This window comes from Lates calcarifer, linkage group LG10, assembly GCF_001640805.2.
Source record: "Lates calcarifer isolate ASB-BC8 linkage group LG10, TLL_Latcal_v3, whole genome shotgun sequence".
Lineage (NCBI taxonomy): Eukaryota > Metazoa > Chordata > Actinopteri > Centropomidae > Lates > Lates calcarifer.
In genome coordinates this window covers 17,380,628-17,403,463 of record NC_066842.1, presented here as the reverse complement: position 1 = coordinate 17,403,463, position 22,836 = coordinate 17,380,628, and the positions used below count along the sequence as shown (strand labels likewise).

The 22,836-nt window shown below is 42.1% G+C and overlaps 1 protein-coding gene across 2 annotated transcripts in view; it reads right to left on the bottom strand.

Moving 5' to 3' along the window:
- ldlrad3 (low density lipoprotein receptor class A domain containing 3) overlaps window positions 1–18,971 on the bottom strand; it is a 71,003-nt gene extending 52,032 nt beyond the window's left edge. The window contains exon 1 of one of the 2 annotated variants that reach the window (XM_018664083.2): window positions 18,585–18,971. In XM_018664083.2, the coding sequence (XP_018519599.1) occupies window positions 18,585–18,639 (55 nt within the window). In that variant the 5' untranslated portion in view covers window positions 18,640–18,971. The remainder of the gene's footprint in view (window positions 1–18,584) is intronic. The other variant, XM_018664082.2, reaches the window with a different exon arrangement.
- Between the last annotated feature and the right edge of the window lie 3,865 nt (window positions 18,972–22,836).

Genomic DNA, 22,836 nt, shown 5'->3' with positions numbered 1-22,836 from the left:
AAGCTGCCTTGAAAATAAACAGCATGAGATTTATTTTCATGTGACGCTCATGGCATGTGTGACTATCTTTAAACTGTACATTTACATCACTAAGCTGTGATAGATCTTTATGAAAATATTCTGATTAGACATTTTCATATTTGATCATTAGGTTCTTATTAAACTCAGACATACTGAGATTGTTGCAGTGAGGTAATTCGTTTACATGCCCTGCATCCATAGTTCCAGTACGCCACAGCAGAAATCTAATTGCACTACTGTGCCTGATACATTCTGTGAACTATTTACTGATAATAGTATTTTGAATAGTTAGGTAACATGTAATGTATTACTGTTTGTGTGTAATTCTCCTGGCAAATTCCAATAAAGATGCAAATTATGGGCATTTGAAAATAAGAGCAGTAAAAAAATAGAGTAAATGGAAATATGCGGAATAGAAGGGGAGATAAATCAAAAGTTCTTTTACTGTTTTGGTGTATTGGAAAATAAAGCGCGGAGGAGAACATGGACAGAACACCTCTGTGGGTATTTTCTAATTCATAGTCTGGGTAAAAATATGGGATATGTACCAGCGAGCACATTAATGGATGCTGAATTGCTAGGTGCGGACATGGCATTCAGTGACATGGCATTAGGTAACAATATGTACTGTGTGTGATTGTGGCTTCTGTTAGTATGTTTGCTCTCAGCACACAACGGCTGCAGACAATCCTTAAACTGAAATAGCCATTTCTCAAAAAAATCCATACATTTGTGATTAATACAATGATTTTCTCCATTTTTCTTCTATATCTGAGAATAATAACCCAACTGCAATGGACAAATGTATGCTGTCATGTATCCACAATACTGCACTCCCATACATCGACCAGGCACAACATTAAAACCACTAACTCGTTTTAATGTTGTTTCTGATCGGTGTAGGTTCCAGTTTCTACGTATACAAAAATGCTGTATTCTCACTTCTATAATGCCATGTGTTGTATGTTTACTTTGTGGTGTGTCTGGCATACTGAATATATAGGCCGTATCTTTTATTGTAGCTTTTACTGTGTAGCACACTCCCAAAATAAGACTTCCCCAAAAGGGAAAAAGAGTCAGGATGTTGATGTGAGTCAGTCTTACTTCAACAGCCTCTGTTATTCCCCGAGCAGAGGAATGTGGATATGAAGGGCCAGAACAGCTAACATCTTCCCTGCTCCATATTCTTCTGATAAACCTCTGGCATCTACATCCCAACAGAGTCCAGAACTTAAACATAACCACATCCTCACCCTGAAAGGAAAATTGACATTTTTGTACATTTGCATTTCATTCTTTAGTCTTTTTTCACTTCTTCTTATTTTATTTACTTCACACTTGTCATGGCTTTGGCCACCCTTTCTATAACATTTCACTGAGCAATTTCATTGACACAGCAGCAAAGAACCACAACTGAGCCACATGTATAATCCTACAACCAGACAGGTTTTACATAAATCTCAGGTTTATCCACTTGTATAAAGTGCATTTTTGGAGGTGCATACCCTTGAAATGTCAGAATGACAAAATCAGGCGCTGCTTTGCAAAACTATGGCAAAAGCGCTAGGTCAAAGTTAAACCTGTGAGTAGCTCTCAAACACTGTACAGTTGACTGTAATAACTCTGCCATTCACCTTAGCTTTCACTTCCAAAATTAAGTGCTTTCTGTAATATTGTAGCACTGCTTGTTTAGATCTGTGACCACATCAAGATCTGAGTAATAAAACTGTTACCATCAGTAGGAATGATGGGAAAAAAAACAGTGAAGACAGAGTTTGTAAAGAGGAAAGAAAAGGTCACGATTGGTCGCCAATCCAATGTAATGGTAATGAGATGAAATCATTTTTGCCTCTGGTTGGAGTGACTGCTGTGAGCGTGGTTTGTTACGTAATCCTGATTAGTATTATCCTAAGAAAATGAGAAAATGTGCTACAGCTCTGAGGCAGCACAGTTTGTCATTTTAAATCACGTCTAAAGCTGCAGGCTTTTTTAGGGGATCTGTAATAGAGACATATTGATCTCTCATCCAGTCATTATCACTTGTTTTGTTTACTGAGGAAGTAAAGAGGACTCAGCCAGACAGCTCAAGTTCATTTGTAATGCACTTTTCTACTGATGAGGACTCAGATCTTCTTTATGTAGAGGTAATACAGTGAAGACAGATGCCACCATTAGATAAAAACAACTTCTTGACTTAAGACAAATGAGATGCCACTGTGGTTCTAAGTGCCTGTTCCATATTACAGGGCATTAATCATCTATCTCACTCTTTCACAATCAGCTTAAATTCTAAACTGTTATCTATGCTATGTAATCAGTTTGATACACTATGTGTAGCTAGTCAGTACAGTGAAAGATAGACTTATAGGCGTAACAATTTTGATTGGCTTACAGAATATAAGTAATTGTGTATAACAAGGTTGTATTGATTCAACAGGAGTGCAACTGAAGCTGATAACGAAAACTAAAAGAAATTATATTTCACTAATTTTGTGTTTTCTCCAAATTTGGAATTCCACATGCACTCCAGTCCTTCTCATTGCTAAACTCTACAGTTGGCCTGGAGAGGGATACAGACAGCATGAGACATGGTGCAGCTGCTTATTTACACCTTCCTATGTGCTAATACACTGTGTTGAAAGTTAAAACTACACTGTTCTCTGTCTTTGTTATTTATGTCCCTATAGAGTTTCACTGTTGTTTTGTGTCAACTAAGCACTGGTGCACTGTAGGTATAAAATAGCACAGACACATGCTTTGTAGGTGAACCTGATGTTGCTTATTGGCACAATACCATAATATAGCAGATTGAATATTTCCTTTTCTGTGCTTGACATAGAAGTACAGCATTCTTGTGATTACATTCATACATTTATTTCTGTATACAGAGCAGAGGAGGCACACTAAGCAGGAACATTAAACAAAAGCAGCATGGTAGCTGCTGAAGAGAGCAAAATAATATTTAAGAATCCTCCTTCACTAAAGTCTGGGCTGTAGCAACATTATGCTTTTTCCATTTTACATGGCATTCCAAATATCCAAATGACAAAACACAAATATGCTTTCTGAGCCACACACATCTGTCTGCGCAACTAATGGCAGGAGCATTTCAGTACACATGTGCCAACATCCTGAGAAATCTGACATTAGTAAAGAAGCGACTTTCTCCACCCACTCATTGCTCTTCATTTATTGCTGAACAATTATATACCACATACAACACACATGTTTAGAATCATAAGTTCGGCTTTAGAATAGAAACTGTGGTTTGTGAAGCTGTGTTAGCTGTGTTCAGAGTGTAATCGGACCGGCGACACTACAGCAGTGGGTGTGACGCGGCGCGCCACAGCGCCTGCAGGCATCTCTATGTTTGCATATTCATAGATTTTGGAATTTTTGATGAAGACTAAGGAGCAGATGTACTTTTAATCCTTTGCAGTAGTTTATTGAACATGTGTTTGTGGAAGAAGACACATTAAGAAAAATTATATTCAGTGCTGAGCATTTTTACATGGATTAAAATCCCTCTGCAGGGGATCTTAACCAAATACATAAGATGTTTCTGTCTCCATGTTTAGTCCAAGCTGGAGACTGTAAAAGGAGAAAAATGAGGCAAAAGAAACCCCAACAGCAACAGCAGAAAAGGGTTAACATCTTGTCATGACCAGATCAAGACAACCAGGCTGATTGCTGCCAGCTGACTTCACCACCCTGGGAATAAAGGAATTAGAGTCCAAGGATGTCCCAGCAACCACCCACTGTCAGACCAAATCTAAAAAAGTTTTTAGCACCAACCTCAGGAGGAAAGAGTGTTTCATTTTTGACAGCATCAGCCACAGCAGTGGTCAGCTCTCACAGGTGGGGCATCCGCACAGTCGCCCTTCTTCCATCTGGAGGGGAACAAACAATGGGCCACAAGCTTGTCCTCTCTATGGGCTAAAGGAGGATTAGCCACCATCCATGCAGCAGATCATGAGGCTATTGTTTGGCTAGAGGACTTTGCATTCTCTGTTTAATGAAATAAGGATACTAGCTCTTACAGACAAATTCCTCATTGAAGGAACATAGAATAATTATATAAGCCATGTTGTATAATATCACATGATACTGAGACCAACATCAGCGTGATGTTTTAACAGTTTTAACATTTCTTCAATGGACAATAAATGGCAGTCATCTCATCTTTCTTCATGTAATTCTTTTTTCAAAAATAAGGATAAGGATATAAGGATATGGCAACATCAGCACACAATCATTATGTACTCCAGGAGTGCATATTCTACACATACTGTTTTATTCTTTCAGCCTGGGATTGACTCTTTTGGACTCACATCAAACACTGTGCTGTTTTCAGTCGACATGCCAGAATAAATGGAAGTTTTCTCACCTCCTATAGCTTATGGCATTATCACAGACAGTGAAGGATAACCGTGATTTCAGAAAGCATTACTCAGAAAACAAACAGCTTCTATTTCCTCAAGACCCTCTAATCCAAACACACACACACACACACACACACACACACACACACACACAAAATTAAGCAGGCTGTACCACATGGGTTTTGCCCATGCAAAGATAGTTCACTAACAGTGAGGCATGAGGCTGTCTGGGGTTTGCAGCGCCTCACAAGCCTTCTGTTGTCTGCACAGTATTGCAAACAAAATATGTTCAAGTAGAATGTGAACTTTGTCGAGCGAGAGAACGGCTGCGTTTCCTTCTTGCTTTAGCTGCCGTTTCATTTTTGCCTACAGCTATGCAGTCAGTGCTCAGTTCTTTACATCCCTGGCGAGACAGTGACTTCTTGCCCTACCAGCGCTGAGAGCTTTCCAGCACTGGCGAGGTTCAGAAGATAAAAAGCCTTGATAACGATAAAAATAAAACATAAAATGTCTGTTAACGGCTGGTTTATTTCTGGTTTCAGCACAAAATCGAAGACTTTTTTCCCCCACTAGGATGTGGCCACCCAGCAACTAGCAGGCATCAAGAAGGGAGGGGCACTGACAAACCCTCTTAAAAGCCTCAGCCTTGTTAAAGAGGCTGCATTATTGATAGTGCATCTGTGGGCTGAAATAGCACCAGAGTGAGCAGAGAGGCAGAGTGAGAGAGGAAGAGAGAATACCAGCTTGTAGAGACAAACTAATGTCAGAGAGAGAGAGAGAGAGAGAGAGAGAGAGAGCGAGCATGATTATGAACAAAGACCAGCTGCTTAATGTGCATATTTCATAGACTCAAATGAAACATAACTAATAATCCAAAAAGCAGATGACTAAAAAACCAATGCATTTCACACTTAAATCTACCCAGACTCAAATCCACTACTAATGGTTGAGTTTCTGCTTCACAGAACCCAAATAATACGCAGACACATGCTCTCTATAAAGGTAAAGGGCATAATAAAGTGAAATGTAAACTCATGGGGCTCTGTGGAGAAAATGAGCTGCAGAAAGTAATGGCTGTATATACAATATGTTTGTACTGGACAACATGCAGCTGTATGTTCATGTAATTATGTCCTGCAACTGTTTCCCTCAAGCTATCTCTCTGTTCTTACGTATGGATCCATCCAACATTAAGATGCATCCTTTGCAAACAAGCAAGCACACCCAGCTCTCCGGCAACATGAGCACAATGCTGGTTGTTTCATTAGCCTCTGCCTTATTATTATGTACCCATTTAGTAGCATCTCCTTTATCAAATAAGCCTTGCAATTATACTGCCTTTGGTTCTTTGGTTCATTGGAACGGTGACTGGCCAAATTAGCCTGGCTTGGCAAAACAAGGCCCCATTAATCACACACCGCTCCTTCATTAATCTGGGATCACAGATCACACTGAGCCTATAATCCCATAGCATGGGTTTATTTTGGCTGTTTATGAGTCCATCTGCGGTTAAATTGAAATGGAGATCAGAACAGAAATGTATTACTATGCAAACTCAATACCAAGGGCATAAAATCCAGCGCTGCACTGTTAAGGCACAGAGGAAAAAAAAAACACACTACACACTCTCACACAGTAGTGGTGTAAGGCACTTTCAGAAAAGTTGTTTTGTAGCAGTTTTCTTTTAACCACTTGGCTTGGGTTTCAGAGAAGCAATTGTCCATCTAATCCTCTAAGAGATGACAGTGGCATTTTCAACAGCATCCCAGCCTATTAACATCACCTTGGGATTACCTTCACAGAGAGGAGGAGCTGATGGAGTTGAGGAGGGGGGACGAGGGATGAGAAGGAGAACGGTGGCTAAAATGAGATTTAGATGTTGGCACCGCGGACAAGCTGCTTGCCACTCTAAATCAGACAAAAAGCAGTACAGTTTGACACAAAGGCAGACAAAAATAGACAAGAATGTGCACAGGGGTATGACCACAGAGGTGTGCTCTCAAGTACAAACAATGCCAGCCAGACAAATATCTTCTCATGGGCTTGAATTACTCATCAGTCCTGAGGAGGAAGCCTCTTCTGTCAAACAAATACATCGGCGCCGTTAATTCTGATTCCCGGCACCGGCCCATCAGCGGCACAAAACTAAATGTCAACACTCCCCTGCGTCCCTTTCATCACGCGGCCCGGCTGTCCGCCGGGCACTCCAGTAAACAGCGCACACACCCTTCATCCACCGCTACGCCGCGAGACCCCTCACCGAGCAAAATTGGCATTTTCGCAGAGCTGGCCAGATAGTAGTGAAAAATGATGCAGACACAGTGGCGCGGAGGGAAGCTGCCACGGCTGACCTTATGATACACCTGTGAGACTGTTATGCTGTACGGTTTGCTTCTAGTCGCACAGCCTGAGCTCTGAACATGACAGAGAGAAAACAACTGCAAATAAAGGCATCAAATTCTTTAAAAAAGACATTGCTTAGAATAAGGTAAACAAAATTTGTATAACAGTTAAGCTTATTTGATGCTAAATGAGGCAGAAAATGGCATGCAGAAATTCAGATGTCATAGGTACAGTATATGGGTTGAGAGTACATTTAATTTAATAAAAACAATGCTTATGAGATGGAAATTGAACTATTAATTCTTCTTAGCACACACAGGTTCATTATGCACTGCAGAGAAGATGTACTGTAGCAGAGGGTATGATGAGAGGACTGAGAAGGAAGAGGAAGAGAAATTGCACCCTTTTACTTAAAAAGCGCCTGGGGAGAGAGAAAGAGAAAGAGAGAGAGAGAGAGAGAGAGAGATAAAATGATGGAAGTGGGGAGCGCACAACAAAAAAGGCACAGACTGCCTTTGTCTGTCTTCTAGTCTGTGTATTAGCAAGTAATGAGCTCCTAATTGTGTAGCCAGGCCATGGAGTCACTGCAGGGGTTGAAAAGCAGTGGGAATGAACTATATCTGCCAAAAACACCAGGGCAAAGAGAGCGATAGAGGAACAGAAAGAAGGAGCACAAGGTGAGCGGGAGAAGAAACAAAGGGAAGTGAGATAGAGACACCACGTTAAGGAGAGGGGGTAAAGGGGGGATGGCTGGGGCATTTCAATGGAAATGTTTATTTCGACAGAATGCAGATGAGAGAAAATAGTGCCCGTAGCCCAACGCCTGATCTCTCTGTCTCCGTCTTTCTGTCTGTCTCCTCTCACTTGATCGCTCTGTATAATGTAATATCTACTCAACCGAATGGTAATGAGTCAAAATGGTGATAAGTCAAATGGAGGGCCTTAGTTTAAAAGGAAGCAGGTGTATGAATAGTTCTCACCGTGGCAGCTGATGTTGTAACTAAAGGTCATTCCAATAAGATTTCAGTCTATGTGCTATCTGTAAAAGGCCAACTTAGACACAGAAGTAACGTGACAGGAAAAGGCATGATCAGCAATGAGAAAGGTCAGGAGAGCGTTAGGTGACCAATTTTTAAAAACTGTAATTACAGTCAGGGTAATGAGTTCATAACATAGCGATATCTCACTTTCTCATTACTCTCTGTTAAGCGTTTTGTCTATCCTCTGTGTGATAGAAAGTGGATGCGTGGGAGATGTTAATTTGTGTGTTTTTCTGTGCCTCCGTGTGTTTGACTGTGTGTTTAAGCAGGTGTGCGCACAGTATTTGCTCATCTAAATCTATCCCAACGCGATCCTGGTGTCGACATGCACCCGCTTAGTACTCCTTTGCTGGTGAGCTCCGCGTCATCTGGCTTCACTTCCCCTCTGAGAGATGACTGCATTACTCAGACCTGTAATTCTGTTTTACTCACTCACACACAGAGCCCCTAGACCTCTGTGTTGTCATGGTAATGGTGAAAACGTGCTCTCACACTGCATTGAGAAAAAGCTTCATACACTCATAGGGCTAATGTTATGAAAGCCAACGCTTTCCTTCTCAATGCATAACACGTAAGTGCTCCTGATGCTCCGTATCACATGCAGACTCACACTCAGAGCTGCAGCGTCTTCCCACTGGGTCAATATCAGCATCTGCTTTGATATTCCTCCACTTTAGCCATTGTTTCAGATGGCCTTTGGTTCATTTCAAAGCAGGGGAAAATGCAAAGAGCAGCACTTCAGCAGCAGGCTGACCAGGTGACTGAACGTACATCAGTCTGCACCCGCAGTTAATGCCATGCACCTCATTTTGTCCTTACTGCTGCTACACCAGCACCATCTGAGGTGGTGTTGGTGGGTGGAGGCAGAGGTGGCTGGTCTGGTCTGACAGAGACACACTACTCAAAGTGCTCTGCACGGCACCAGTAAAGACACCAAACTAAATGAAAACAAATGGCTTGCTGTGAAAGCAGCTCCCACTCTATGGGCTTAGCTTTAGAAGTGTTTTTTTTCTCCTGGTAGTTTTATTTGCTTTCATGTGAGTTTGTAGTAAGCTAACTAGGTGTCTTGGTTCAAGCCTCTGACTGGTAATGATCTAAGCTAACCTACAACAAGTTCAGTTACAAGTCAACACTGTGTGGCACTGCATGATGTTGATGCTCTGTGTGTGTGTGTGTGTGTGTGTGTGTGCAGACTTAAATCACAGTGTGTCCATGGGTGACTGTACCTTCCCACTCCAACACGTTGCAACACTGCACACACTTTTGTGCATCAATATTTATGTGTGTATGTGTGTGTGTTTACACTTGTCTGTGACCATAAACTTGTGTGCATCTACCTGTGTGTGTCTGTGTGTGTGCAAGTGCAGTAAAGACTGTGCCAGTGGCTGCAGAGGTCAGTCAAGGAGGAATCTATCATAATCCATCATAATCAGCTGCTGTGCTGTTCCTTCAGGACAGATGAGCTCCTGACCCGTGGCGGACACGGTGGAGATGAGAATCACATGGGGGTGAAATGTGATGTTTACCAGCTTGACTGGTTTCTGTATAAGACATTTTCAACTCTATCGGAGGCTACGCAGACAACGTGAGCGGGTCAAAGCATCTTCAAAAGCGTGTGGATATTGAGGGAGGACGGGGCAGTTTTTTAATGCTCATCTTTTCCAGCAAACACACTTTTTTTATTTTGAAAATGTCACTTAGGAAATTTAGCTGCATCTGAAAGATCAGATCACTAGTCTGATGTCGAAATCACAGTATGAGGGACGTGCAATTGTCTGTGCATTAGGACTGAGCAAATACTCTAAGTGTGCATACAGTGTGTGCAATTTTGTTCACATAGAATTACCTATAATCAATCAACACCCATAGGAATTCAGCTAAATAAGTTTGCTCAATATTTGTTAACATGGAACAAGAAATTCTTAAAATGGTTAGTTTTGAAGATTTTCCCACTTGCACAAAGAATTTCATTCATTCATTTGTATGGACACGGTAAAATAAATTAAGTGTCACAGAAAAAAGAAAAAAAAAAAAAGCAGCAGTCATGAATCAATAAAATATACTCATCTGACAGAACTACTGGCATAAATACAAACAGAAATGAAACACCACTTTTGATCAGTGGCACAGTGCAATGCCAGGACATCAAAAACCTTGGAATGTCATTATACAAGTCTCCAGAGTGCACTAGCTCTTGAAGCACATTAATACAAAGCTCCATCCAAGTCTTCCCACCAATCCTTCATTAACTATCGGGAGTCATTAGGCACAGGATGGCCAGGCTGACGTGTCGTCCTGGGCATATAAGAAATTAGTCAAATCTCAGGCTTGTAGCTTCTCATTACAGCAGGCTGCACAGTGACGGACTCAATTACCATCTCTGACATACTAGACCCCGGCAAGACTAATAGTTCTTGCCCAGTAATGACCTAAGCCAGGACTGAACTTCCTGCTCTCTCCCTCTCTCCACAAAGACCCGACCTCCACTTTCACTTGCCCTCCCCGCACCACTCTTCTGCTCTTCCTGAGGTTAAAAATGGATGCAAAGCCGAGGTGCAGAAACCACCTTTTGGTCTTTGGTAGTCACTGAATAAGTGAAAAGAATTCATTTTGTGGCCCAGTGCTGGGGGCCGCTGCCAAGCCATGGTTGACAGAGAAGCAGCATTAAGGCAATTAACATGGGCTTTGCATTTGATTTTGGCTGGCGAGACTGCCTCTGTAAACAGCAGGCGGGATCGGGTGATTAGTTCCTGTGAAGATGAGCGCCTCGTCTCCCCCTGGTCCCCGTCCAAGAGAGGATTACCCTTTATACATATTGTGCATACACACTGCACCTTATACATACACAAACAGGCACATATACATCGACTGAAAGGCAGGATCTTTGCTGGAGAAAAGAGAGAACAAACACCAGGAAATCAAAGAGTGTGTGCACACACAGAGCTAGAGGGGTTAAGCTATGTTTGTGACATGACAGAGGTGGAGTCGTGTCTTCACACACATTAACTTCAAGCTTCTGCATTACTTCACCTCTCCTCACCTCAAACAGACAGGGAAATTATCTGGGCCTGTCTTGACCCTCTTATCATCCATTTAACACACAGTCTAATTCTTTGAATTCAGCTCCATTTAATGAGCAGGTTTTCAGGTATGTAATAATGGGGAATTCAATATCAATATCAAGGGGTCTCAAGTCAAAGCTCTGAAATTAATTGTGACAAATAGGCAATTATTTCAAGTCAGCTGAATTGAGATTGATCTTATTTGTTCATTTATGCACTCGCCTGGAGGAGTAGCATCAAGTGCATAATAGCTTTTACATCCCCTGACTGGAATTTCACCCGAGAGGTTGCTAAATCAAATCGTGTGTCCGTGTGAGTGTGCACGCAATAATAGGTGAAGAGAATTCCACTGGCAACCGTCAAACTAAATGTCAATCTGGTGCGAAGAGAAGGGCGGGTCATGTCTCTCCCGTGTACTTTTCCCCATAGATAGGGGTGGATATCAGTGTAACTGAGGTTTTAGCTGTCTTCCACTCACGCTCCGCCGTGCCCAGCCAAATACCCTTGCTCTCAGACTTAGGTTACTGAAATAAGGGACATAATGGAATGCAAATTATCTCCATGGCATAAATACGGCACGCAAAATTCACCTCAGTCTGCACATTACTGAAATTTCACACTCTGGCGGCACCTCCAGCATAACTCTGAGTTTCACTTCAGCAAATGGATTGTTTCATGAGCCAGCATTTCTCGCAAGCGACTTCCGGACGTAAGAGTCTACCCCTGACCTATATTAAACAATCCTAAATCATTGTGTTGTGTGATAGAAGCAGAAAAGAGCTCCACCAAAGGTCCTCCGTAATCCTTGAGATTAATCTAATCCTGCAGATAAATGCATTAGCAGCAACACTGTTCTTCCAAAAACAGGTTTCACCTACAATGCTAAGACAATTTGTGCTGACACCGGGTGCTTGCGTAATCACACTTGGTACACAAAAGAACGAAAAGTGGAAAACAAATGTCTGTGTGATTGCAATCAGAAAACTCTGTCTGGTGAAAATAACCATTTTACTTATGATTAGATGTTTGGAAAATTGCATCTAATTACAGCATCCCAAGCCAGTGGATGGAAATTGAGCCGCTCGCTGGAATGCTGAAATTGCCAGAGCTGTATCACAATTACAAAACAATTATGTATGAGGCTAAAGGTGTGTCCATGTGAAAGGTTACCGCAGCATAATCATCACACAGGCATTTGGCAGCTGATAAACACAACTCTATGTGCAGCTGATGAAGCACTGACTGGTGCAGAAAGATCTGTAAATGTACAAAATATTAGGGACAGTTATTGAGCCGTGACACTTTTTACACAGTCACCATCTAACTACCTCAAGTACTTCAAATTATTTAACTTGTTTGTTTCCCTGTATCTAATCCATATCCTGTGGCATCAGTCAATAAGAGATCATTTATTTTGCCTCACGACATAACAAGAGCAAGTGTCCCACAAATTTTAAGGATTCCATGTATGTCGGATAATTATCTATAAGTGTCCATTTTCAAGGCCATAGTCATCTGAGTCATCTCAAGGGACAAATCAGTGTTATATGAAGATCCAAATATATAAAAACCACACTCCTGCCACCTATATTTTCACCCAGGTCAACAAACAAACAGAGGATCAGCTGCCCTGATGCTATCTGTGTTTCTCTCTGGGATTTTTTTTGTTGACCTTTAAGGTAGCGTTTGTTTGGTTTGACAGAGGGATGTCGGAATTTCGGTCCAAAATAGCCTGTCAGTGTGTCCACACTGGCTGCCGTGGTGGCTGCGAGACAGAGTACAGCAAATGACTGCTGATCACGGGGGGACAGTGGGGGAGCCAGCTGTCAGCCAGCCAGGGTCCGTTCCCTGTCTGACAGCAGGCAAAGCAACACAGGGGACACATACAAGCGGGGGTCATTCTCCTCTCTGAGAAGGCACCGCGGATGAAGATAAAAGTGGGGGGGAAAAACCAAGGTGACCGGGCAGGGCTGAAACGAGCAAACGTGCTGTGTAAGCTCTGAGCAAAATAACTTTCTAGCTGTGTCGCAAATTGAGGGTTTGGATCCTCCAAAGTCTGCATTTCTAGACTGAATACATCGTAACAAGTGAGCAACTTCAAGGTCAACCATTTCAAAGGCTTCAAACTGTTGGGCAAAACTCAACAATACACTGACAGCAGTCCAGCTTGCTGCTGACTGCTCAGCCTCAGTTCGGATAAAACTCCTGAAGACTCTGCTTTAATTTAAAATATTCAACATCAATCCGACATCACTAGCTTGCAGGGCTCTGTGTAATTACAGTCCACTGTGAGAGTCTTGCGCTAGTACCTGCATAACTTTGGATAGGTTTCCTCCAACATAGCAAAGTATCACCATCATAAACAATTAAGTGTTAAATTACCTTGATATTTTATATGCAGACTCTGAGTATATACAAAAGCTGAACTGTCCTCACACTACAAACTTCACCACTGATTGGTGGGGGATCCAGCCCTCAAAGTGGGACACAGCATGTACCCTTGTCCTATATCGATTGTATTTGATTTACATAAAGATTATTGTTTTATGTAGTTCATAATGAATATTGAAGATGTTACTCTGCCTCTCGCCCAGTGTCAGCTGGGATTGGCACTAGCCCCCTGTGACCCGTCCAGGATGAGCGGTACAGACAATGGACTGATGATGGATAAATATTGGGGATGCTGGCATTGCTTACATATACTGTACAAGGGGTACAATTAAAATCTGGCCAGGCTGTCAGTTTGCTGACACATCCCACAAACCTTCACTGAGTCATGCAGTTTACAGGTTGCTTCCATGGTTGTTGCAGTTTATGTCCGCAAATGACACAGATCACTGCGGAGGCTGCATCTGAAACTGCATTTTATTTCCGCAGTAAAATTACTTCACTTACATTAAATACACAGTAAGTGTCAGATGTGATTAGTTAGTACTTTGTGATTTTCTACCCCTTTCGGTCACAGTCCGTTTAAACCCCCTTGGCTGCTTCTCGTGAGAGGTTTGGCTCTCAGCTGCAGCTCCACCTGCCTTGCTGTGCACAGGGTGTCTTTACCTTAAAGGATTATTCTAAACTGTAAAACAATGGGAGATCGGTCAAGGGGAAAAGCTGTTTGACCTGATACAAGAAACAGAGGAGTGGGATTTTGTTAAAAAAAAAAAGAAAAGAAAAAAAAAGTCTGGGGTCTTTAAGTTCATCTTTCTTCCAGTTAGAACTGGAAAGACGGTGGATGTAGAGTACCCCATTTTCCTACAGTCCACTGTAACACTTGACAGCGATAGGTAAATCTACTCTAGAGCTTATACAGTATGCAGGCAGTGTGTGTGTGTGTGTGTGTGTGTATGCACATATCTGCATGTGTTGCAACACTGAGAGACTGTAGCAGTCTTCAAAATGCTCCAGAAACATTCTCTGCTTGGGCTTTAGTCAAAAGCCAACTTCTCAGCACGTCTCAGGTCACCCTGTGGATCTGGCACTGAGAGCAGTTCAAATCAGTGTCTGGCACAAACTGTCCTTATGGTTACTTCTACTTGGAATATACTATACTATACAATGCACAAGTTGAAAGTATTGAGTAAGCACAATATTTTGTGAAAAGAGTTACATTTAACAAACAAAAAAAACAAACAACGGCTGGTCTTCTAAAACCAACTCTTCAGTAAATAAGCAGATTCATCCAAGGTTTGATCTTGGCAACCAAGGACATGGTAGATCAATACAAAGCAACCATTGAGGATTAACAAAGCCTCTGCATCACTGCATGGCAAATTAGTTAAGATCAATCCAAAATCAATATGTAATGAGCTGCCCACTAACTTTTTCCAGTGCATTTTACTCCTCTGTCTTTCTCTCTGTCTCTTTCAGTCCACATATCCCAGGGTTCATGAAACATTTAGCAACATGACTTATAGATCAGAGATGCTCAAAGAGAATGGACAGTGACCCTACATGGCACACAGAGAGAAACACAATATGATTTACACGTAAAGATCCTACAATATACACATATGCTTTACTGCTCATGTGTAATGCGCAGTTACGTTTGACTGAGCTGAGTCTACACAATACGTGCTTACAGTAGTTAATACTGCACTGTTACCAAGGTCTGAAACATGACTCCAGTCATGAGGTTTTGTTTAACAACTCTGGGAACTAAAGCCACACTGGCCCTCCTTAATCTCTGGCCTTCTCTGTGTGACTATGGCTGAAAGCGTAGCAACCATATCAGCCAGCGCAAAAGCACAACTTCTCTGTCTCTCTCTCCTGTTCCAAAGACACGCAAAGATAAGCACAGACACACAGCGGTTTATTGGGCCAACTGGACTGTCTCTGGGAAGCCATGGTGCAGAAACACAAAGCACAATAAGCGGGAGACAATGCGATTCTGTCTCCCTGTTCAGTGGGAGAAATGATCCGAATAGTCTGTCTTTGGTTATGAATGAATAGATCCTACCACCTGGCATGTGTGTGTGTGGCCTGGTAACACAGGGTAGGTAGGAGTTTTCACCCAAAATTCCTCAATGAGGTTAGCCACGGGCTTGAGAGCTCTGTGAGTTAACTTATTCATGAAAGGTGGAAAACATGAGATAATGTTAAAACAAAGTCATTTTAGATCTTAGACATATAGAAACAAGCAGTAAGTATTCCTGCATCTTTTTGGTGCATATAAATAAAGGGGAATGGTCCAGTTGTCACTGTACATACTCAGACAAACACGTGACAAGAACATGCATTCTTAATCTGTGTTATAATATCTGATATCATTGCTTATAAAGTGAGAGACTGTGGGAAACAAGAAGTTGAAATGTAGTATATAGCTAGTTAAGAAAATGTATATTTTACATATTTGTGACAAAGCTACATTAAAGAATAGTTGGCCCAAGCATCCCCGGGTGCTAAAGCTCTGTAATCATACATCTATGAAGTTGGCATATATGATGCTGAACCTTAACAAGCAGTTATCATCCTCCAGTGTAGGAGGAAATCACTGATGCAAAGCTAATTCATCTTTCTGACTCTCCACCTCAATTTATTTATATCAATAATTTGCTTGGTGCATTGACTGAGCAGACCAGCTGAACAGCTTAAATACAGTATATTCAGGCTTCATTTCAGGCTGCACACCACCATGCCATAAACTAGCCTTGTTTGTAACTGCATTGCAACATTCCACTGTCAGTGTGGTCAAATCTCATGTTACATAATAGCACTGATTTATCTCATGGAGCTATGAAGGCGAATGCAATGCTGCTGGAAATGCTGAACCACAGATGCTGTAAACAATGGAACACAGGTTTTATTAACCAAAAGCAAACAGTTATAATTTTCTAATAGAAGAGAAAGTAGGAAGTAAGACAAAGTGTTGCAATTAATGAATATTATATTCTACGACTGTGCCTTGTTCGCGGCATGGAAAACATTTATTTTATTGTGATTCATAGATTCCAAACGACACCTTTGTCATAGTTGTTGGAAAAAGTCTTATTGTGTGATGAAGTGTGCAAAGGGCATTAATAGCACTCACACACTGCATCATGTGACTGTTTGCAGATCTGCTACATTCAGAGTTGCACTTACATGTAGAGAGCAAAATATTTAGATTCCATGGTGCATATTTGGAAAAAAGGGTGGCATGGTGGTGCAGTGGTTAGCACTGTCGCCTCACAGCAAGCGAGCCCCGGTTTGAGCCTGGGGCTTTTCTGTGTGGAGTTTGCGTGTTCTCTCTGTGCCTGTGTGGGTTCTCTCCAGGTACTCCGGCTTCCTCCCACTGTCCAAAGACATGCGCGTTAGGGTAATTGGTAACTCTAAATTGGCCGTAGGTGTGCCTCTTGCCCAATGACAGCTGGGATAGGCTCCAGCCCCCCCGTGACCCTTAACGGATAAGCAGTATAGATAATGGATAATGGATGGATATTTGGAAAAACACTGGAGCTTGTGCACAAAGCACACCTACCATTGAAATTCTACTCCATTCATATTTTATTTGCCTTATTATTTATAGCACTGACTGGGTGGGAATTTTTCCCAACATCAGTTGCCATATCTTCATATGTCAATATTGTGATTATCATTTTAATGGGCATTGCCCAGCCCCAAACAACCAAACAGATTTTGAAATACTTTAGACCTTTATGTCAAATTATTGTGATAGAATGCCCAATTTAGGCCTAATATTACTGGTTCGTATGCAGGCCAGAATTCTAACTGATACCAATGTCCTGTGAGTTGACAGTACTGGCTGGTAATATCTATGCTGTTATTCTGACTTATACACAGACCTGGACACAAATAGCTGATATTGTTATTACCCTGGTCAGGCTATGAACTAATAAAAGACTGAAGCACAATTTGTGTATTCAAAGCTAACAACGCATAAGTAATACTGAAGTAAACAAACTACTGTAATATTCTGGGAGAAAATTTCTGACATCAGTCATGTGCGCAAGCTCCTTTGCTCCGATAGAGAGAAAACAAGGGTGGGGTTTGTCAGCCCACACTAAATCTCTGCTCCACACCTAATATAATGATATTTATACTTCACTCTCCCTGACAATGACAATAAACATATTCATATGCACGTGCTTAACCAGGGCCGCGTGGAAGAAAATACACACAGACATGGTGTGTTTTTCCATGTTCAGTGTTTTAATTTTTATTATCATTGTGTTTTATCTACTATGATATGCTCAAATGGCTTTTGGTAAAATGGTCCATGGAAATTAAAGTATCTTAGGGGTGTTGTTTTAGTTAAGTTTCTCCCATTTAATGCACCTGCAATACCTGTTTACTACATCACGATGCACACAGTGCTATATACTGTGGATGTGAGTACGGTTTAATTCAAAGATCTTTGAATGGGCTCCTTACAAGGCCCCATAAAGGACAAAAAAGTAAGTGACATTTTAAAGGTAATGCACAACCAATTAACTCATGTATATGTATATGAATGACATAGGTTACCTCACATGCACATGCATGCCACCACTGAGATGGAGTCAGTTGTGCAGCACACTGTAATCAGTGGATAGATGTCACTGATTAGAATACCAGCTCAAAACTACAGCTGCATGGTTGAAGGGAGTGCCAACTGGCTGTCCTATGTATAAACTCCTGCAGAAGTGTCCTCCACCCGGGCCCCCAGCTGCCATGGCGGGGGCTGGAGAACAGATTGACTTGTCAACACTGCCCTGTCAACAACCTCTCGGTCATAACTTTAGCCAGGAGGACACTACGACAACCTCGTTTCAGTAAAACACATAGTGGTAACACATAGTGGATGGATATAGCGTGGAGGGTGTCTGTAGCGAAAAAAAAAAACATATATATATATATATATATATATATCCTCACTCAGAAGTGAAGTGAACATGCACCCAGTTCAATGCATTAGACATGCACGAAAAACTCTGAAACTGCTGCCCGGGCTGCTACAACTCCCCAATTTCCAGACAACACACACACAAAAACCCGTTCAGTCGATGGAAATGAAAGGTCGGATAACTTCTTTTCATAGAGCTTGCTTCAATAAGTTTGAGGAAACTCGTCGGAAGGGAGAAGAAAATCCGAACAGTGTAGCTGTGCCACACGGCGAACACTTCAAAAGATTTTACATTGCTCCCTCCTCCTCCTCCTCCTCCTCCTCCCTCTAAGCCACCCGTACAATGAAGCATGTCCGCGCCGTGACAACAACATTAGTTTTCGTGTGCTTAAAAAAAAAAACAACAAATAAAACTTACCAACAGTTCTTGAGCCTGACCCCGAACCAAGCAGAAGGTACCAGATCCACATCATACGGTCTCCTTTTAGTCCCCCCCCCCGGCCTTCCCTTGCTATCCTGCCCCGCCGCGGGGCCAAAAAACTGGGGGCTAGAGAAGAACAACTTCTCCGATGCAGCTACTCCGTCCTATTGTACTTTTCAAGTTGGACTTTTTGGTTTTCTTCCGGCGCAGAGTTTGGCGTAAGAGAGAGGTGGGTTCGCGTTGGGACAGCGGTATGGAGTCCGGGTTTGGGGTAGGGTGGGGTGGGGGTGGGGGAGTTACGGGTTGGTGCTGGAAGGGGCTTCGGGGTGGCGGCAGCCTGGCTGGGGAGTCGGTTTGCTCTCGTGTGTTGGTGCTGAGAGAGAGAGAGGGAGAGGCGGAGTCGGAGGCAGAGAGCCGGAGAGCAGAGGTCGGCCACTGCGGGACAGCGGTTCCCAAACTGCGGGCTCGGTACCGCTAACGGTCCCGTACTAGCTAAACCAGGAACTGTTTAATCCCACTGGTACTCCAGTCACAAAGACGTTAGCTAGCTGCACTGTTATTCTACTCCAATTTATCCAGCAAAAAGATGACGAAAGAAAAATAAAATTGGGGGTAACTTTGCTAGGACAACTACAACTACAAATTGAGGGTAAAAGCTTAGCCTTCATTTCCGTTCTTAGGGGTCTGGGCCTAGGACCGTTAGCTGGTTTATTTTCTAGATTCAGAACTGATCAAACTTTGCATGGAATTGTCTCAGAGACAGTCTAATGAAAAAAAAGATAGAGATAAATCTGAAGAGGCTAAAGAGTTCATGCTGTAAAAATAATATAGCAGGCCTGCAGGCATTAAAAAAGGTTACTGCAAAGTCAGTGGCCTATGACACAAACATTTCCCTTAAGAAATGTAAACCTGTACTGCATTTTAGGAATGAAAATATTTTGAAACCAAAACTGTTTAAAAAAAAAAAGATATGGAGGCAACAGATGGCACAGGGGAAAACTGTTTGGAGCAATCTTTTAACAGATGGTTTGCCTTGATGAAAGTCAAAAGACGCAAACACTTGTAGAAAATCAAAGCATGAAAGAACTTTTGGTGTTGGCACAGAAAATGGGAAGTAGACACACAGAGAGAGATTTCCTCTTTCCCATTGTATTTTTGGTGTCCCTATAAAACTCAGCTCTAGTAACTTGCACGCAGGGTGTGGAATTTAATATTTAACAACCCAAATAGAGCACTGTCCAGGCACTGATACACAATACATGCAGACAGATAAGGGAGAGAGTAAGGAAGATAGTTTATATTGGTGTTTTTCCTGCAAATTTAGGTTGAACTGAATTAGATGGAGCCGTGTGGAAGGACAGGAGGCTTCACCTATCAAACCTCTCTTCTTTATCATAGAACTGCAGCTGTGTGCAGACAGACAACCTCGCTTCAAACAAACCCCTCCTTTTGATAGCATGCTAACCTGGAGGCATATGACTGGGATGAGTCCCAATATCAGACTCCTCCAGCTCACTTTAAATTCATCCACACACTGCCTTATCAAGCCAAAGCCTCGCGCAGACTCAAACTCCAGGGGAGGGCCTTGGCATGTCAGTGGGATCTGTTAAAACTTTGTCAAAGATTCCAGCTTGATATGGCTTCTGCAGGGACCTGTTGTCCTCATATCCCCCCTTTCCATTGCTGCATGCAGGGCCTTATGTATTTCAATCTGTTATGATGAGTCCTGATGGTAGATGGTTGTGCACAGCATAACCACTCTTGAAAAGTCTACAGTTGGCAGATATGAATATTTTAATGATTGCCAGAGTTAACAAAAGGAGACACAAGTCTCCTCGACACAAATCCCGAATACAATCAACACTAATAAAACTAAATGCTTGTTGAGGAAGAAGAAGATTTGTCAGTCAATGTTAAATGGATTTTACTCTGCTCCCCTGGAGTTATCATTAATGTTAATGCTGAGCTGTCTCACAAATTATACAGCCTGATCCATGAACCAGAACGGTATAATCTGTTTTTGGGGGCTCTGCACAGGCTGCAAGCTAAAAGCAGAAATGGGCTCAACTACTCAACTACTGATTGACACACAGTGTTTCAGTAATGCCCATCAATTAGTTTAGGCTATCTATAAACAGCTCAGACCTAATTAGCCGCTGGGCAACAAATGGACTCATTAGGGGACATTAAACTCTAATATGAAGGTTGTTATTGACTTAATCGCAGGAGAAACCCAATTAGAGGCCAAATTTGCAAAATGACTCTGAGGTAGTGAGACGATCTGATTGGCGAAGAGGGGAGGGAGCCTAGCAACCTGGGATGACTTTGCCTGTGGGTGAGTGGTGGCACTGAGAGAGAGACAGAGAGGGAGAGAGAGGGAGAGATTCAGCCAGAGATGTGGCAAGAGGTATAACTGGAGCAACACAAAGGGAGTCTGTGTGAGTGTGTGCATGTGTGTGGGTGTGGAGAGAGAAAACAAGACTTTAGTCGGGAAGGAGAATGAGTAAGGAAGCCAGGGGCAAGAAAAGTATGTGGATGAGAAAACTGTGAGATGAAGAAGGTGAAAAAGGAGATGTGAGAAGAAAAGAGAAAAATCAGGGGAAATGTTGTAATAGAAAGCGACGGGGAATGACAGGTGAAATGTATTTGAACAAAACCTTCCTCAGCACTTAAGGTATTTATCTTATATTACTTAGCAATAAGCTGCGAGGTATTACTGGGAGTAAATAAGAGTAGCTGAGTCCACTGTCACTGAGAGCATGGCTAATATATCATTTTATCTCACGAGTATGTGAAATGAGAGGGAGAGAGCAGTAACACAGCTTCAGCCTGACATGTCCTTGTCATGTCAGACGGCCGTCGAGGTAGCTGCGAAATGCCAAGGCCCCTAAAGGACTCTGGCAGTGGCTGTTTCACTCTCTAGTGCGAGTCTCTTGACATTCATCTTACATTTAATAACCAGCGTTCTGGAGTGAAGGACATTGTTGTTTGTGAGTGAGTGAGTGTGTGAGTCAGAAAGCAATAGAGAGAGAGAGAGGACACATCAGGGGACAATGCGCTAATGATTTCAGCAAATGTTTCTGCTGGCCCATTAAGAAGTTGACTTTGGTGGCGAATATTCTGAGCTACACACACACACACACACACACACACACCTCTCTCTGCAAACAGCCCTACACGCTCACACTGACCAGTCTAATGGAAACACACTCACAGATTGATGTAGGTTTCCATTGTTGCATACTTACTTGCAGAACTTGCGCACTTGTGCTCAGAGTCTCCTTCAAATGCATTAATTGAATAATTATTCAATTATATAATCAATGCCTCGTTCCTTTGACATTAGTTGGCAAAGCTGACGTCTTCCCTGGTGGCACGGCAGGGACACCAGATAGACATCGACAATTGAATCACAGGGAGATGGAAGTGGTAGTTTGTGTGTGTGTGTGTGTGTGTGTGTGTGTGTGTGTGAGATTGTCAATCTATAAGGCCCAGGCTGAGAATCAAATGAGGAACAGATATTGATTTGGGATTTCAGAGACAGGGGCCAGTAGCAATTTGAGTGAGAAATGCCTGAAGCATCAACAATTACTTTCTTAATTAATCTAGACAAACTGATGCACACAAAAATTGGGAAACACAAGGATGATAATAGGTATAACCAAATTAGCGCTCCCATAACATTATTGTAATGGCAAAATACAGAGATGTGACTATGTGACTGTGGGCTATGAGTAAAGGTAAAAAGCTTGTTGCTTCCGCTGCTGTGGTAAATGTTCATTAAAACCCACTCAGTAAAATTCAGAATGGTCCCTAAATACAGAAATCAATTATATCAGAATGAGAGCAATAATGATTTATAAATTAAATGTAATGATCTACATTAACACCTATATAATAGTAAAATGTACACAGGAAAACATGAGCACATAAGACTACTCTCTTTGGTGAACCAGCTCTCAAGGCCGCAGCAATGCATTATCACACCTGGTTTTCAGACAACAGGCCGTGGCATTTCAAAATAACAGCCTTAAACAAGGTCAAGTCAAGCTGAGCAATGGGCAATTTTCTCTCACTTACACATAATTAGTAGACGTCGGCTAACTGTGAGCACTCATCAGGGTTTCAGCCCTCAGATTTCGTTCCTCTCTTTAGACAAAATATACAGTAAACATTGCTTATACAATCGCAGATCACTCTAAATGATTAAATTGTTGTCAATTGAGTTTAAACAATGGCTGATTAGAGA